We start from the raw sequence: 16134 nt of genomic DNA on the forward strand, positions 1-16134 counted from the left end.
AGCTGAGTACAGGATTAAGGATAGGATTCTTGGCAGCATGGAGGAACAGAGGGATCTTGGTGTGCAGATACATAGATCCCTTAAAATGGCCACCTAAGTGGACAGGGTTGTTAAGAAAGCATATGGTGTTTTGGCTTTCATTAACAGGGGGATTGAGTTTAAGAGTCGTGAGATCTTGTTGCAGCTCTATAAGGCTTTGGTTAGACTGCACTTGGAATACTGCCTCCAGTTCTGGTCGCCCTATTATAGGAAAGATGTGGATGCTTTGGAGAGGGTTCAGAGGAGGTTTACCAGGATGCTGCCTGGACTGGAGGGCTTATCTTATGAAGAGAGGTTGACTGAGCTCGGTCTCTTTTCATTGGAGAAAAGGAGGAGGAGAGGGGACCTAATTGAGGTATACAAGATAATGAGAGGCATAGATAGAGTTGATAGCCAGAGACTATTTCCCAGGGCAGAAATGGCTAGCACGAGGGGTCATAGTTTTAAGCTGGTTGGTGGAAAGTATAGAGGGGATGTCAGAGGTGGGTTCTTTACACAGAGAGTTGTGAGAGCATGGAATGCGTTGCCAGCAGCAGTTGTGGAAGCAAGGTCATTGGGGTCATTTAAGAGACTGCTGGACATGCATATGGTCACAGAAATTTGAGGGTGCATACACGAGGATCAATGGTCGGCACAACATTGTGGGCTGAAGGGCCTGTTCTGTGCTGTACTGTTCTATGTTCTATGTTCTAATCACTGAATGCTTTTAAAAATTAATTAAAAATTACAAATAACGTTTTTTCTTATGGCAAGGTAGGTGCAAGGGAAATTTAAGAAATGTTGAAAATTAGGAAGGATTTTAATGGAATAGATAACAACTAAAATTTATATACAGCCTGTAATGATATAAAACATACCAGAGCGCTTTACTTGGGTCATATGAAACAAATTGTAGCACTGTGTTATATTACGACAGATGACCAAAGTTTGACCAAAGAGTTTGTTTATAAGGCAGGCCCCAAAGATGAAATTGAGATAGAGCAAAGAGGGAAAGAAATGAGGATCTAGGGGTTTGGAAGATGGTATGGTACTGGAGATTCAGTCATGTGATGGCGCAGATTTAAGATTGCTAAGAAAGCAATGGATAGATTAGAAGGACGATTTTTCAAAACAGTGCAGCTAATTGTTATGAATTGCACAATTAAAAAGAAAAAAAAACAGTGAAGCTATGTGGTAAAACCAGAGGAAGTTGGGCTAATTCCATTCAAAGAACTAGCATATAAAAAAACTTATTGTAAGGTTCTCTGTGAGGAGGAAATCAAGCCAGTCATATAATTTTCAACGCCTCGATCCAATTAACATTGAGTCACGTTAAGGGATGGCAGCAGTCATATTGTGAATACCTATTATAAGGTCGAGAAACAGTCCTGACCTCGAAGGATGTTACTCAATTACTAGGTCCTTAGCAACACACTCCAAGAGCCTGCCCCAAACTGCCCCTGCTTGTCTCCTGCGGTTGCTAGGCGAATGACGCAGACTCCCGGGGACGAGTCCGTCCATTACAGCCTTCAGCCCGGAATTCCCGCCCCTATCGTTGATTGGCTGCGCTTCCCAGGTCACAGAGGCGTCCAATTGGTCAGAGAGCGTTGTCAGTCACAGCGGAGGAGCGGAGCAGACTGTTTCCGGACGCGAGCAGGCATGATGGCGGCTGTGGGAAAATTGACGGGAGGTGGGAGGTTGTATCACTAGCGAAAGTGCAAATTAAAATAAAACCACCATCGTCGCACAGACAAAACAGATGAATGGAATGTTACCGACCGCGAGAATAATGGATTGGGGCTGGGATCTGGGAGAAAAATCGGTGTGGAGAGGCGTTCAAGGCCTGTGAGTAAGGATGAGTTTCTGTGGTCCGACTCCAGCGACTGTTTGCTGCCGAAAAATCCGAAAGAAAAGCTCCAGAAGGGGAGAGCGCGGCGGCCGGCCTGCTGTTGGTATTTAAAGGGACGGAGGGCGGGCGGGGAAGTGGGGAAGAGTTGAACGTTGACATCGGCTCGTATTGACGGCAAATCGGTCTGTTCGTATAAATGCTTCAGATTGATGATCTTTCGAGACCCTGACGACGACGAGCAGTCAATCCCAGCCGAGAATGGCGATACACGCCGGCAATCTCTTACTGACATTATTGGCATTGCGCAGCGTCCAAGGTGCTCCACTTCCGCAAACAGGTGCAGGTCAGTGCATTCGGGCATCAACTAAATAACAAAAGATTGGACGTAGCATATTAATCGTTTATGTCTTAAAAACATAACTCAGCTCTTGGGTTACGTACAGATAAGAAGCATTTTACTTCTACGGAAAGTGACGGGTACAACCGGTTTGTTTATTATGAAATTTCTCAATCTAGAATCAAAAGTGTACGTCATGTTGAGAGATGTAACCGGCTGCCTGCGAGTCTTAATTGTAATGTAATAGGATGGCATTGGACATCTAGGGTAGTATTGGAGTGCAGTACATTCTCTCAATAGAAGATAATCAGAGTTTCTTTCACGGGTTTTTTTTTCTGTGTCACACTGATTATTTATTCTAACGTTCGAATGTTTTAAGCTTACTGTTTTCAGAAGTGATTGCCTGCCATTTTGAAAAAAATTCATGGGAATGAAGTAATGCCATCTCTGCATTGTTAAAATTTATTCCATTGTTAAATTGAACTATGGAAACATTTGGGATAATTGAAATTAAATATATCATAGCTGTATCAAGGTTAGGTGCTAAAATCTATACTTTTAAAAATCAAAACGTGTACTTGTCAGTTCTGTGCTGTGCCTTGATTGAACTACATCTCACGATTTCAGTTGGTGCTTTAAACCGTGGGTTCAACAGAAATCCAACTTACCAATTCATGCATGTTTTATATTATTAGTTTTGAGTGCAAATGCAGTTGCTATATTTTGTTTCATTAATGGCAAATAAAGTTTAATTTGGATAAATGCTAGCTATTGCATTTTGGTAAAACAAACAGAATTAAAAATAGAATCTTGGACAGTGTTGTATAATGGAGACTGAGGTGTTCAGGTACATAATTTTTTGAAGTTTGCGTCACACATATATAGGGTGTTTAAAAAGGCGTTTAGCATGCTTTCCTTCATTGCCTCAGATTTGAATATAGGAGTTAGGAAGGTATGTTGATTAAACAGGATGTTGGTGAGGCCTCTTCAGGAGCACTGTGTCCATTACTGGTCTCCCTGTTACAGGAAGGATATTATTTAGCTGGAGAAGATTCAGAAGAGATTTATCAGGATTCTAGGATGGAGGGTTTGAGCTACAGGGAGAGGCTGGGACTCTTCACGGGAGCATAGGAGGTTGAGAGTTGACCTTATAGAGGTTTATAAAATCATGATGGGTACAGAATGGCAGGTGTCTTTTCCCTAAGGGCATTTAAATTTCTAGGGATTTAAAGACTAGGGGCATATTTTTACGATGAGTGGAGAAAAATTTAAAACAGACATGAAGGACAATTTTTACATAGGGTGGTTTTGTGTGTGGAATGAACTTGTGGTGGATGAGGGTATGGTTACAACCGTTAAAAGACATTTAGTTAAGTACTTGAATAAGAAATGTTTGGAAGGATGTGTGCCAAGGGAAGGCAGGTAGGACCAGTTTAGTTTGGAATTATGAACAGCATGGATTGGTTGGACCAAAGGATCTGTTTCTGCGCTGTATGACTCTAGTTATGAGAGAACTGGAACTGAAATTTTTGTGAACGGACTACGCAGCAGAACAGATGTTTTGGAAGTTTTTGCATTTTGAATCATGAAAACATTACAGAGATATACTTTAGTCATTCCCCAAATGTTCAGTACGCAATGGCTCTTGCATTTTGCATTTGAATGACAGTTCATGTTAAAATACCAGCAAGTAAATGGTATATGTTTTGATTAATAACATGACAAAACTCCATTTTGACTTGGATTGAGAGGAAGATCCTTTTCAGGAAAAGTTGATTCTCACGTGTCAATGGACTTTAAGGCAATAGTTTTCTTGTGCACCCTTGGTTTTGGGATGAATCTTAGTGGTTTAAAGAACAGTTGGAGGTGACAAAATATGTATAATCTTTCATTTAAATTGGTTTAATTTTAAATTTGGAGTCATAGCCTCAGATTGGCCTTTACCATTGGGAACTGTAACACTGAAAGCCTTTGTTTTAATCAAACAAAAAATCTGTGCAAGTCTATTCACTTTCTTTGTAGTCCTCTGTCTCGTATAAATATGATCAAAAAATGGTCTTGGTTAGATGTGGCTTTTTTAAAATTTCTTTGTAGTATTCATATTGTTAATTTAAAAAGGAAAAACGTTAGAATTCAAAGTGAGTAGGTTTCTTCAGAAAAAAACTGTTGACTTTGTCTAGGCTTTTGTGCTCCTGAGATGCTGCTTGGCCTGCTGTGTTCATCCAGCTTCACACTTTGTTATGTTGACTTTGTCCCTTCACTCCCACCGTCAACTGATAAAAATGCTCCTTTGCTGTTGTTGTCCTGGAGCACCTTTCCCTCAGGCAGTTGTATGCTGTGCTAGCACAATGGAGGCAGTGCTGGATCTCTTATTCAATGACTGTTTTAGTCGACAGGACGCTGCTGAGGTGTTGAAAGTGGACAGTGTTCTCTAAGGCCTCCCCATGAACTGTGATCAGGGGCTCACTTAGCAATGCTGGGCCAGGTTGTTGGAGGAGCTTCATTGTTTGGATGTTCGCTGAGACCCATGCTGTCATATGCCTCTGCAAAGTGCTGATGACGGTCTAGGCTTTGACCTCTGAGTTTGCACATATGCAAGCATCATCTGTGTACTATAGCTCGATGACACTAGCTGTGGTGATTTTGGTTTTGGCTTGAAGGTGGCGGAGGTCGAATAATTTTCTGCTGGTTCTGTAGATTAGCTGCACTCCATTGGAGAGTTTGGTGAGGTAAAGCATTGCAGTGAGGTAGATTGAGAACAGTGTTTGGGTGATGTAGGCCTCTTGGTACTGAATTGAACAGGGAATGGATCGGGGAGTGGAGCCATTTGTCACTACCATAACCTCCACACTGTTGTGGAATAGGCATAGAATGGTGACAAACTTTGTGTGTAGCCAAAGCAGAGGATGCTTCATAATTCTTCCTAGTTGAAGGCGTCGAAGGCCATGTACATGGGTCGATTCTTTTCTCTGCATTTTTCATGCAGCTGTCACAGGGTGAAAATCATGTCCATTGTGTCCCTGCATGGCCAGAAGCAACATTACTGCAGGGAGGAAATGATTGAGGGGAGGAACTTGGCGATGATTTTTCCAATGATTGTCGGCACCACAGTCATTACACAGTCGCACTTATTTCATTTTTGGAAATCGCTCAAGATTATGGCGTTTTGGAGTTATCCTGGGATGCTGTCCTCTTTCCAGATCAGACAGATAAAGGCGTGTAGCCGCAGCAGGAAGTCATTGTCTCTATACTTCAGTGCCTCAGTGGGGATGCCATTTGCTCCAACAGCATTGTTGTTCTTGACCTTGTGGAAGGCTTTCTATACTTAATGTGCAGCCGGAGTGTTGCTGACCTCATGCTGTCTAGCGTGCTGTGGGATGTGGTCAAGATTGCTTGGATTGATGACAGAGCCTTGGTTGAGGAGGTCTTTGACATGCTTCCCTCATGCTGTTTGATGGTTTCTTTGTCTTTGAAAAGATTCACTCCTCAGCCAGCAGGGGTTTGGGGTCTTGGGTACTTGGTCGATAGGTGTTCATACTAGCACTGGAGAAACCCTGCATATTATGGTAGTCAGCCATTTGTTGGGCCTCCATCTGTTTTTTATATTATAGATTTGTTGTTGGACCCCAGTCTTTGGTCGCCTGTCGGCCTCCCATTTTTCTTTGGCGTGCAGTTGCAGTTTTACACACAGAAATTCCCCGTACTTCTGGCTTGAAAATTCTTGAATCTCCTGTTCATTCTTGTCAAACAAGTCTTGATGTTTCCTGGTTCAGTGACTGGTCGAGTTCTTGCAGCCATTAATGATAGTGTCCTTGAGGGGGACCAGAGGCTGTTGGAATCCCACAACTCAGTGTCACCAAGGATCACTAAATTTGTGAGGGGAGTTATTTGTATGAAGCTGTCTTTTCCAAAATCTTGAGTGCCTCAATGTTAAACTTCGTGCCGGGCTATATTTTTGTTGATTCTGGCTTGGATCTGGTGATTGACTGCCAACAGTTGTCGGCGTAGGTGATTTTAAAGTCTTTGCAATTGCTTGCTTTAATGATGATGTAGTCATGGTGCTATTGTTTGTCCTTTTGGTGGAACAGTAAGTTGGTGATGAAGATGTGTTCACAGCATTTGGTTGGGGGATGGGTGCCATTGGGATTTTGTTTGCTTACCTCCACTTCCCCAATTACAAGGTCCCAGAGGACTGCTCTTTGCTTTTGGTGTTGAAATCACTGAGGACGATTTAGTTTGTCTGCTGTGGGGACCTGAGAGAGAGGGAGAGAGAGAGAGTTGTCAAGGCTGGAGTGGAATTCCTCCTTGTCCTCAGTTGCTGTATATGCACTGAATATCTTGATGTACTGGCTCTGAGCTAGGCTGAGTTAGTGTGACATGAGGCATTTGCATATTCCGGCGAATCTTTGTGTTGGTCCATCAGTTCATTTTTGATAACGAAACTGACTCTAGGGATGTACTTTTCTCTGGCTTTTCCTTTCCAGATAAAGGTGTAGCCATCACCTTGTTTCCTGAGCTGTCCTTCCCATACCTGTGGGGTATCACTCAGGGCAGCAATGCCAGGATAGTAGTGCCTGAGTTCCTGGGCAACAGTGGCAGCTCAGCACTCTGGTCTGTCACTGGCAGCACTCGCCATAAGTGTCCTGACATTTCAGGTTCCAAATTTCATCCTGAGGGTGTGGAAGGTCTCCCTGTGAAAGTTCTTTTAATGTGGAGAAACCGTTGCACGCCGGCTACCACAGGCAGGCACAAGGCCCTGATCCAGTGACAAGGGGGTGCCAAGACAACTGGACACTAACTTAGATTACCTGTGGTGGAGTGCAGACAAACAATTCAGTGTGGGCAGTATCTCCTGGATTAGTGTGAGGTCCGAGGTGAGCGGTGTGTGAAGAAGAAGAAGACGGAAAGGACAGCATGGCTGCTGCCATTGTGCTGGTCATTCTCTGTCTGTGATTGTAAAATCACTGGGCTGGGGCTGGGGGAGCTTATAGAAACACCAAACTGGGCTGGGCGGTTTATAAAGTTACTGATTGGGGCTGGTGAGTAGTTTTATATAAACACTTGCCTGAGAGGAGTTTATATAAACACTGGGCTGGGAAAGTGTTCAAAGTTACTGGGCTGCAAGCGTTTCTAAAAGCAATGAGGCAGGGTGGGGGAGTTTTTAGATAAGCATTGGACTCTTGGGGGAGTTTATAAAATCACCTGGCTGGGAGGGTATCTTAAAAATTATTGGACTGGAAGTGGATGTTATAAACCTGCCGGGAGTGTTGTGTAAACATGAGGAATACCTTTGGGAACACTCAGGGGACCTCTCCACCACAGTCTGCCTTGGTGCACAGGCAGTCTTGGAGTCTGGGACGGGGTGATGTAGGAAAGAGAGATTACCGCTGGAGGGTTTATGCTTTTATGTTCCCCTCCTCACTTGACTGGCCCACTGTCTTCATGGAGACGTCCTGGGAACAGTGCAACGGGTCAAAGGGAAGGAGCTTATCCTCTTCCTCAACCCTTCAGTTACTGAGATCCTGGAACAGAAACAAAAATTGCTGGAAAATCTCTGCATATCTGGCAGCACCTGTGGAGAAAAATCAGAGTTAATGCTATGGGTCTGGTACCCTTTTTCAGAGTTACAGATCTTGGATTTGATTCTCAGTCTAACTATAATTACTGTGTCAAGTGTTACAGATAGGGAAGTAAGGTAATTTGAATTTTATTTTATTTTATTTATCTTGCCTTCTGAGCAGAAGTGTTTTTAATTTTTTTCCTTCTGTGGCATGTTTTCCTGCAAACCATCTGTTTGGGAAGTCCAGTTTTTAAAGTGACTTTCAACAAACTGTATTTGATGTTAAATCAGAAATGTGGATTACCCATTGTTGAAACTAAGGCTAGGGAGTGAGGGAGTGAGGGAGAGAGAGCTAATCCTGCAAAACACACTCTCAAATACACCAAAAAAGGCAAGAAAAGAGTTTACAATTAAGAATTTTTAAAAAAGAATGGACATTAATTCACATGATTGTTAGTGGCCAGTGAAATTCTTTTCCTTAGGAACTCAGGAGAGGTTGTCAGGAGTTGCCAGAGGACCAGGTTTCTAAGGGGTTTAACCTTGAGGCAGGCTTAAATGTAACCCTGGAGTGCGACTTTCTGTTAATAGTCTTGCAGACTTATTTCATTTGGATGGTAAAAACAGACTGAGGCAAGGAGGTTCAGAAATTATAATTTTTTGATAAGTTTTTCAGTGACCTGCCCACCTTTGTTCGTGTAGCATGATTACTGGATGAGTTTCAGTTTATCAATTAATTTCTATCCCTCTGGCCAAGGATCAGTTGCCCACCTTGAGATGTAGATGGCCTATAAGCTTCCCTGCAAGTGTAATAAGGTTTGATGACTCTCCCTTTGTTATTGGACCTGCCTGTGTATGTATACTGGCTGGTGTTCTGCTTTGTCTATCTGACTTCAATGCTCACACTATCAAAGGGATTCTAGAAGAATGGTATCTAAGCTCCTTTGTGACTACTGTTATGAGTTTTCAGAATTGTAGTCAACTTATACCATGTGTTTGGCAGCTATCATTGCAGTGCAGCACAGTCCGGTATAAATTAAACAAGGAAGTAATGTGTGTTTATACAATTTATGATCTCTTTCATGTTTTATCAAAACAAAACAAGGGTGAAATAAAAATATTCAGCAAAAAATACCTCTCAAATGTAGCGTCACTTTCTGAGAATGCTTTTGGCCTTTAAGTTCATGCAAGTGCTCGTCCAGTGGTGAGTGGCTACTAGTTTCTTGTATTTCTCTAATTCCAAAACCAGAAGTTTAAAGCTTATGTAGAAGCCACTTGGCCAATTATCGATGCAATATCATGCATACAAAGTCAACTGCATCTTTCTCCTCTTCAATTATTTATTGACGTTTTGCTTAAAAACCAGCCTTCATCATTCACTGGCAAAAAGTGCAAACTTCAAGAACCCTGTGAATAGATTTTTGAAATTTTCTTATTGAGTATTTATTTTAATTTGTAAAGCAGGCGCAATATATAAATATATAAATCTTGCACAAAAATAAAACAATCAGTGGTCCAATCATGGTTAACAAGGGAAATTAGTGATCATGGTAGATACATGGAAAGGATATAAATATCAGCCAGAATAAAACATCAGACCAGAGGACTGTGAGCAGTTTAGGTTTCAGTAAAAGAGGGCAAAGGGATTGGTTAAGAAGGGAATATAGAGTATGTGACTAAACACGCAGGGAATATACAAACTAATTACAAAAGCATCTCTAGGTATGTGCAGAGAAAAAGATTATTAAGCCAAACATTTATAGTCTTCAGATCTTTACAGTGAGAAATAGGGGAATTTATAATGGACATCAAAAATGGGACAGTTAAACACATGCAAAAGCTGGTTTGGAGAAATGGTCACTGGACCCGAAAAGTTAACTGGTTTCTCTTCGCAAATGCTGCCAGACTTGCTGAGCTTTCCCAGCAATATCTGCTTTTTGTTTCTGATTTACAGCATCTGCAGTTCGTTTGATTTTTGATTAAATACATACTTTGGTTCTGCCTTCATAAAGATGTATGGAAATGGTGTTGGAGAAATTGTTGGGATTAAAGGCTACTAGATCCACATCCCAGATACTGAATGAAGAGGCCCTAGAAATAGTGGATGCATTGGTCATCTGTCAAATTCTTTTGACTATGGAGCAGTTCCTATAGATTGGAGGATACCTAATGTAACCCCACGATTTTAAAAAAGGATATATGGAGAAAACAAGAAGTTATAGACTGATTAGCCTGACATCGTTAGTGGGGACAATGCTAGAATCCATTATAAAAGATTTAATAGCTGAGTACTAGGAAAATAATGAAAGGCGGACAGACTTGACGCAGGTTTACGAAAGAGCAATCATGCTTAATGAATCTACTGAAGTTGTTTGAGGATATAACTAGCAGACTTGATAAGTGGGAAGCCATTGAATGTGATTTACTTGTACTTGAAAGTGCTGTAAATGTACGGCACCTCAGTGCGGCAAAACCTGGAATATTACATACAGTTTTTATCTCCTTATCTGAGTAAGGATGTTTTGACTAAGGGAAAAGTGCAACAAAGGTTTGCCAGACTGATTCCTGGGATGTCAGGACTAACGTATGAAGAGAGACTGGATCTAGTGTAATATTCTTTGGGATTTAGAAGAATGAAGGGGGATCTCATAGAAACTCTAATAGCCCTAGTCAAGATAAACAAAGGATGTTTCTGATGTCTGTGAAGTCCAGAACCTGGGGTCACAGTTTGGGATTCAGGATAGGCCATTTAGAACTGAGATGGGAAAGTTCTTCATCCAGTGTGTGTAGAGCCTGAGCAGTTATCTGTCGCCAAAATTAGTTGAGGCCAAAACGTGGGATGTTTTCAAGAAGGACTTGGATATAGTTCTAGGGCTAAAGAGATCAAAGGATGTGGGGAGAAAGAGAGAATGAGATGCTGGGTTAGCTGACAATCATGATCCTATTGAATGGTGGAGCAGGTGCAGAGGGTCAAATGGCCTACTCCTGGTATTTTCTGTTTCTGTAATGTTTGGCCATGACTTCATAACCAACGGAAATAGTCTTTCTCTCTTCGGTTTTAAAGTTTTTTTTAAATTGAAAATTTAAACAAAATTCACCTTTGCTCCAATATCTCTTCAAAATCTGTACCAGGTCTCATCAGTGAATCGATGTAATGTTTTGTTGGACTTCAGTGGCATTGTATAAAAGGTGACTTGAAGCTGTGGCTTAAACAATATTCAATGTCCTTTTGGTTATATTTTAGACTATACCGTTGTTTTTGATTTCCTGGTTGTACTCAAATTGCGCCCTTCTCTTGGAAATAAGTCAAGTCACGCTTCCTTTCTTAATAAGATTTAGAAAATGTTTGACGTGCTCAGCAGTTGTCGCAGCATCTTTGGAGAGAGAAATAGAGTTAATATTTCAGGCCAATGGCCTTTATTAGAACCATTGTCATCCTTTGCTTCTACAATAGTACTTTGATCTCTCATTACTTCAGAGTTATGTCTTCACCTGAAGACTTTTTTTGCTGATTAACTAATTCTTCCACATTTGTCATAGTAGTAACTGTTGTTCTTCTCTTAAATGTAGAATCCCTTGTACCCTGCTTCCATGTTATCCGAAATCTTCCCTGTTACGAAGAGGTTAAGTACCATGTTTGCACTACATTGATATGATTGATTTAAATGTGAAATGCGTTTTTTTCCATTTGTTTTCTCCATCTTACATTTGTTTTCTCCTGCCCAATTCCTAGAGGTTATCCACCCCTTCTGAGATGTTCTTCAGCCCTGTACCTCTTTTTAAAACAACGTCTGCGAGCCACCTTTTGTTTTGTGTGCCTGTCATGCTGCCTCCTGTGTGCTATTTGCTCAACTGTGGCAATATATCGGTCAGGAACAGATGACTCAGTGTCTCTTAATCTTTCACTTGTCTAACAAGTAGCAATGGATAGTTTCAGTGACCTAAGGATTCCTTGACCCTGTTTAATTTTTGTGTCTCCTGTCGTGCAGGTCACCCACTTCACTATACTTGATCCTGAATAGTCTGGCCTTTCTACACTTTACAACTGATCCTCAGAAGTAATTACAGCTGCCTTCTATGTTCTTGCAGTTCACACTTATAGATGATGGGTGTCCGCAGGGATCAGTGCTTGGTCCCCCTTTGTTTGTTTGTCATTTATATAAATGATTTGAGTGAGAATTTAAGAAGCATTAAGTATAGGAGTTGGGATGTCATGTCGAGTAGTACAGGATGTTGCTGTGGCCACTTCTGAAATACTGTGTACAATTCTGGTCACTTTGTTATAGGAAGAATATTAGTAAATTAGAGAGGGTTCAGAAAAGATTTACCAGGATGTTTGCTGGGATTGGAGAGTTTGAGTAATGAGAATAGGCTGGATAGGATAGGACCTTTTTTCACTGAGGCATGGGAGGTTGTGGGCTGATCTTATTGAAGTTTATGAAAATGGTTGGGACACTACCACTGCATGACAAGAGCCCTAGCTTAGCTCAAATTTATGTAGCTATCCTACCTCGTAAAATAGCAAATTTTCACAATTAATCAACTATTACCTGCAGCGCTGCACTCCATTCTCTGAATCATACTGGCCTCGACAGTGTGTTGGCCAAATTAGGCAGGCCAGATATATAAAATATTGGCATTTCTTGGAAACATCTCTGCCTGAAATCTTGAGATACTTTCAAATCATCGTGGGATATTGGCTGATGACTTCAATGTAATGAAGTTTCTTGCATAGCTGTTGGTGGAGCAACGTCAGAAGTTTGGATCTTGGACTAGATATTATATGCAACATTTATAAACATAATAGTGTTGGGGCACAGTGGAAATATCGTATGATTTGCAAAAAAAAATCTATTGTGCCGAGCTAATCAAATATGTTTTGTGGCTTCTTTAATTATTTTGATGATTTATTTACATGTATATTTAGCTTAAAGTGCTTTAAAATCAGTACGTTGTTGGAATCTTGGGTTACAAGAAATATCAAAATACACTGTGATGAAGCAGCATGTGTCCAAATGAGGTGTGGTAAATTAACTTCCCTGTTTGTTGGTAGCACATTACTGCTGCATCAAGTAACCTGGTTAAGAAAATGCTTGTAATAGATTTGATACCCAGACAGGCAGTGAAATGATCTATTTATTAGAAAACAAGTGCATGTGTTTTTAAGCAGTTAACTTGTGACGTTACTGTATATGTATTTACCGTAAGTTACAAATAATTGTAGCTTCATTACTTATTTGTTACTAGTAACAGTGTTCTTTCTGGCTGTTCACTATAAATATCGTGTGCAGGTGCAAATTCGGCGAAGTGTTTGGTAGATTGGCTAGTAAGGTCAAATCATATGGAATCTTGGGGGGCAAGCCAATTGGATTCAAAATTGGCTTGAAGATAGGAGACAGAGGGTGGTCGTTACCTTTTGGACTGAAGGCTTGTGACCAGTGGTTTGCCGTCAGGATCAGCGCTGGATCCACTTTTTTGTCATTTCTATAAATGATTTGGATATGAATATAGGAGTTTGCAAATGACGGCAAAATAGGTGGTGTTGTGGACAGTGAAGAAGATTTATTTCAGAGTGCAACGTGACCTTAATCAGATGGGCCAGTGGGCTGAAGAGTAGCTGATGGAGTTTAATTTAAATAAATATCAGCTGTTGCATTTTGGAAAGGCAAACCAGGGCAGGACTTATACGGTTAATGGTAGGGGCCTGGGGAGTGTTTCCGAACAGAGACCTAGAGGTGCAGGTACATGATTCCTTAAAAACTGACCGGCAGGTAGTCAGGGTGGTGAAGAAGGCGTTTGGCATGCTTAGGAGTAGAGATTTCATGTTGTGGTTGTACAGGCTATTGATGAAATCACTTTTACAATTCTGGCAGCCCTTCTTTAGAAACAACGTTGTTAAACTTGAGAGGACACAGAAAAGATTTACAGGAATGTTAGATAACAAAGTGTGAAGCTGGATGAACACAGCAGGCCAAGCAGCATCTCAGGAGCACAAACGCTAAGGAATGTTGCCAGGATTGGAGGGTTTGAGTTATAGGGAGAGGCTGAATAGACTTGGGCTTTTTTCCTGGGGCATTGGAGGCTGAGGGGTGACTTTATAGAGGTTTATAAAATCATTAGAGGCATAGATAGGGTGAGTAGTCAAGGTCTTTTCCTGAGATTGCGGGAGCCCAAACTAGAGGTTGTAGGTTGAAGCTGAGTGGGGAAAGATATAACAAGGGTCTGAGTAGTTTTTTTGTGCAGAGGCTGGCGTGTATGGAACGAAAAGGAAACAGTGGAAACTGATAGAGTTACAACATTTAAGAGGCATATGAATGGGAAGGGATGGATATGGGCCAGAAGCTGGCAAAAGGGACTAAGTTGGATTGGGGTGTCTGCTCGGTGCAGATGAGTTGGACCGAGGGCTTTGTTTCTGTACTCTACGATACTGTGTATAGTTCTTGTACTGTTTTGAATTTTTGAATGTTGTCCTTTCATGATGTTTTTCAGCTCAGGCCATGTGCTGTCATGGCCTATCAGCAGTCTGATAACTACTGGTTTAAATTTCATGTTGATTGATACTGATACTGCAACCTCATATAGGGCAAGTTCTGCTAGGCTTGTTGCAAACAAACATTGACTGTTCATATGTGCTAGAGAATCATAACTGGAATAAAGGGCGCATGTTTGTTTTTTATGTCCTTTTTAATCAAATTTAAGTTATGTTGTACAATAAGCTGTCTGTACACCAGCAATACAATACTGTAAATGTTATTAAAGGTTTCTTTTGGTTGGAAATGAACCTTTTTTTAAAGTTAACGTCTCTGCTCCGGTGACCCTTCCTCCGAACAGGAAGGCTCACTGGACCCAAAACGTTCACTCTGTTTTCTCCTCCAAAGATGCTGCCAGACCTGCTGAGCTTTTCCAGCAACTTTTTTTTGTGTTCCTGATTTTCTTTTAAAAAGTGTTGTTTAAGGGGCCACAAACCAAATTTTCTCCACCTAGGGTGAGGTGAGCAAATTTCATCAACATCATGTTTGGCATAAGAGTAAAGGTGAATTAAAGAAATTTAACTCCAAACTAATAATTTGTTTATTTAAATAAATGAATAAATAATAAAAAATTATTTTGCGAAGTGATCATTAGTAAAACTGAATAATTAAACCTTTTTCTCACCATTATGGTAAAGAGGGCTAGAAGGAAACAAACTGGGCTCCAAGTTCTGATCAACACAGAAGGTGGAGGAGTTTGAGATGGAAAAATGTCAGGGTTTAGCTAGCACTGACCTGCTTTTCCTTTAAGCTGGCTTTGGCAGAATTTGTACAAAAGTTGGGGTGAGAAGCAGGTTGCTTTTCAACGTGGGTTTTCCTCTTCTCCCATTTTTCTCTCTTTCCCTCTTTCACTCTTCTTGCACCCTCACACATACTGATTTATGATACATTGCACTCTCACAAATGTGAAGAAGAGTAAATAACAGGCAACAAATGGCGATACATCAAGAATTTGACTGTTTAAAAAAAATTCTCTCATACGCAAACTTTGCATCCTGATTTTGCTATCATTTGTATTGATACCTTCCCTATACCTATAGTTCATGTCTTGTGCTTCCTTTATCAAACAAAATAAAACAAGGCGTGGTATCAGACAAAATGGCATTGTGATTTGTTACATTGGGCATTTTAGACATACTGTTGAATATGATTGTAGTGCAAGCTACAAAAGCTCCTTAGGCAGCAATGGAATTTTGTACTTTGAACAAGAAGAGTGTTGAACATTGTCCAGCTGACAGCATTAGCAGCTTATAGGTCATTGACTGATAGGTGCTAGGAGCAGATGAGAACCAGTGACGTAAGGTAGACTTTTTTAAAAACTTGTTTACATTTGGTATTTCCCTCATTGCTATTTGCTTAACACATTCAATCATTGGGTGCAGGAGAAAGGTGGTGTCAACAGTACTGTCAAATGGCGCTTAGACTGCAGTAGCTTGCTCATTGAAGCTCAGTTTGTCAAAGCCACCCAGCCCTTCATCTCATTAAAACGTGAGTGCAAATGTGAAAGAAAGAACTGAACAGAGGGTGACTACTCTGGGCTGAATATGATAGCAAGGAGTCCTGGGCAGAAATGAAGCCAGTGAGAATCTAGGTGTAATCTCTCTTGTATCTAGCACAAAGATTTTGATTGTTGGAGGCTAATAACCCCTACAACAGAGTCCTGGGGCTGAAATGTTCAGTGCGTAGCCATGCCTAGCCACCTTCATTCCATCAGCAATTCAGAAATAGAGATGGCAGTTGTATTGTTGGCTTTTGGTTCCTGCTCAGATGTTGAAGGATATGTGACCATATGAAACATGAATTGGATAATATCCAGGCTTGGGCTCCGAAGTAACAAGTAATA

General features: G+C 41.0%; 1 protein-coding gene across 1 annotated transcript in view; it reads left to right on the forward strand.

The window, feature by feature from the left end:
• Window positions 1-2002: 2002 nt before the first annotated feature.
• lmtk2 (lemur tyrosine kinase 2) overlaps window positions 2003-16134 on the forward strand; it is a 102478-nt gene continuing 88346 nt past the window's right edge. The window contains exon 1 of the mRNA XM_048551671.2: window positions 2003-2210. Within this exon, the coding sequence (XP_048407628.1) occupies window positions 2126-2210 (85 nt within the window). The 5' untranslated portion in view covers window positions 2003-2125. The remainder of the gene's footprint in view (window positions 2211-16134) is intronic.

This window comes from Stegostoma tigrinum, chromosome 23 (genome assembly GCF_030684315.1).
Source record: "Stegostoma tigrinum isolate sSteTig4 chromosome 23, sSteTig4.hap1, whole genome shotgun sequence".
NCBI classification, from domain to species: Eukaryota; Metazoa; Chordata; class Chondrichthyes; order Orectolobiformes; family Stegostomatidae; genus Stegostoma; species Stegostoma tigrinum.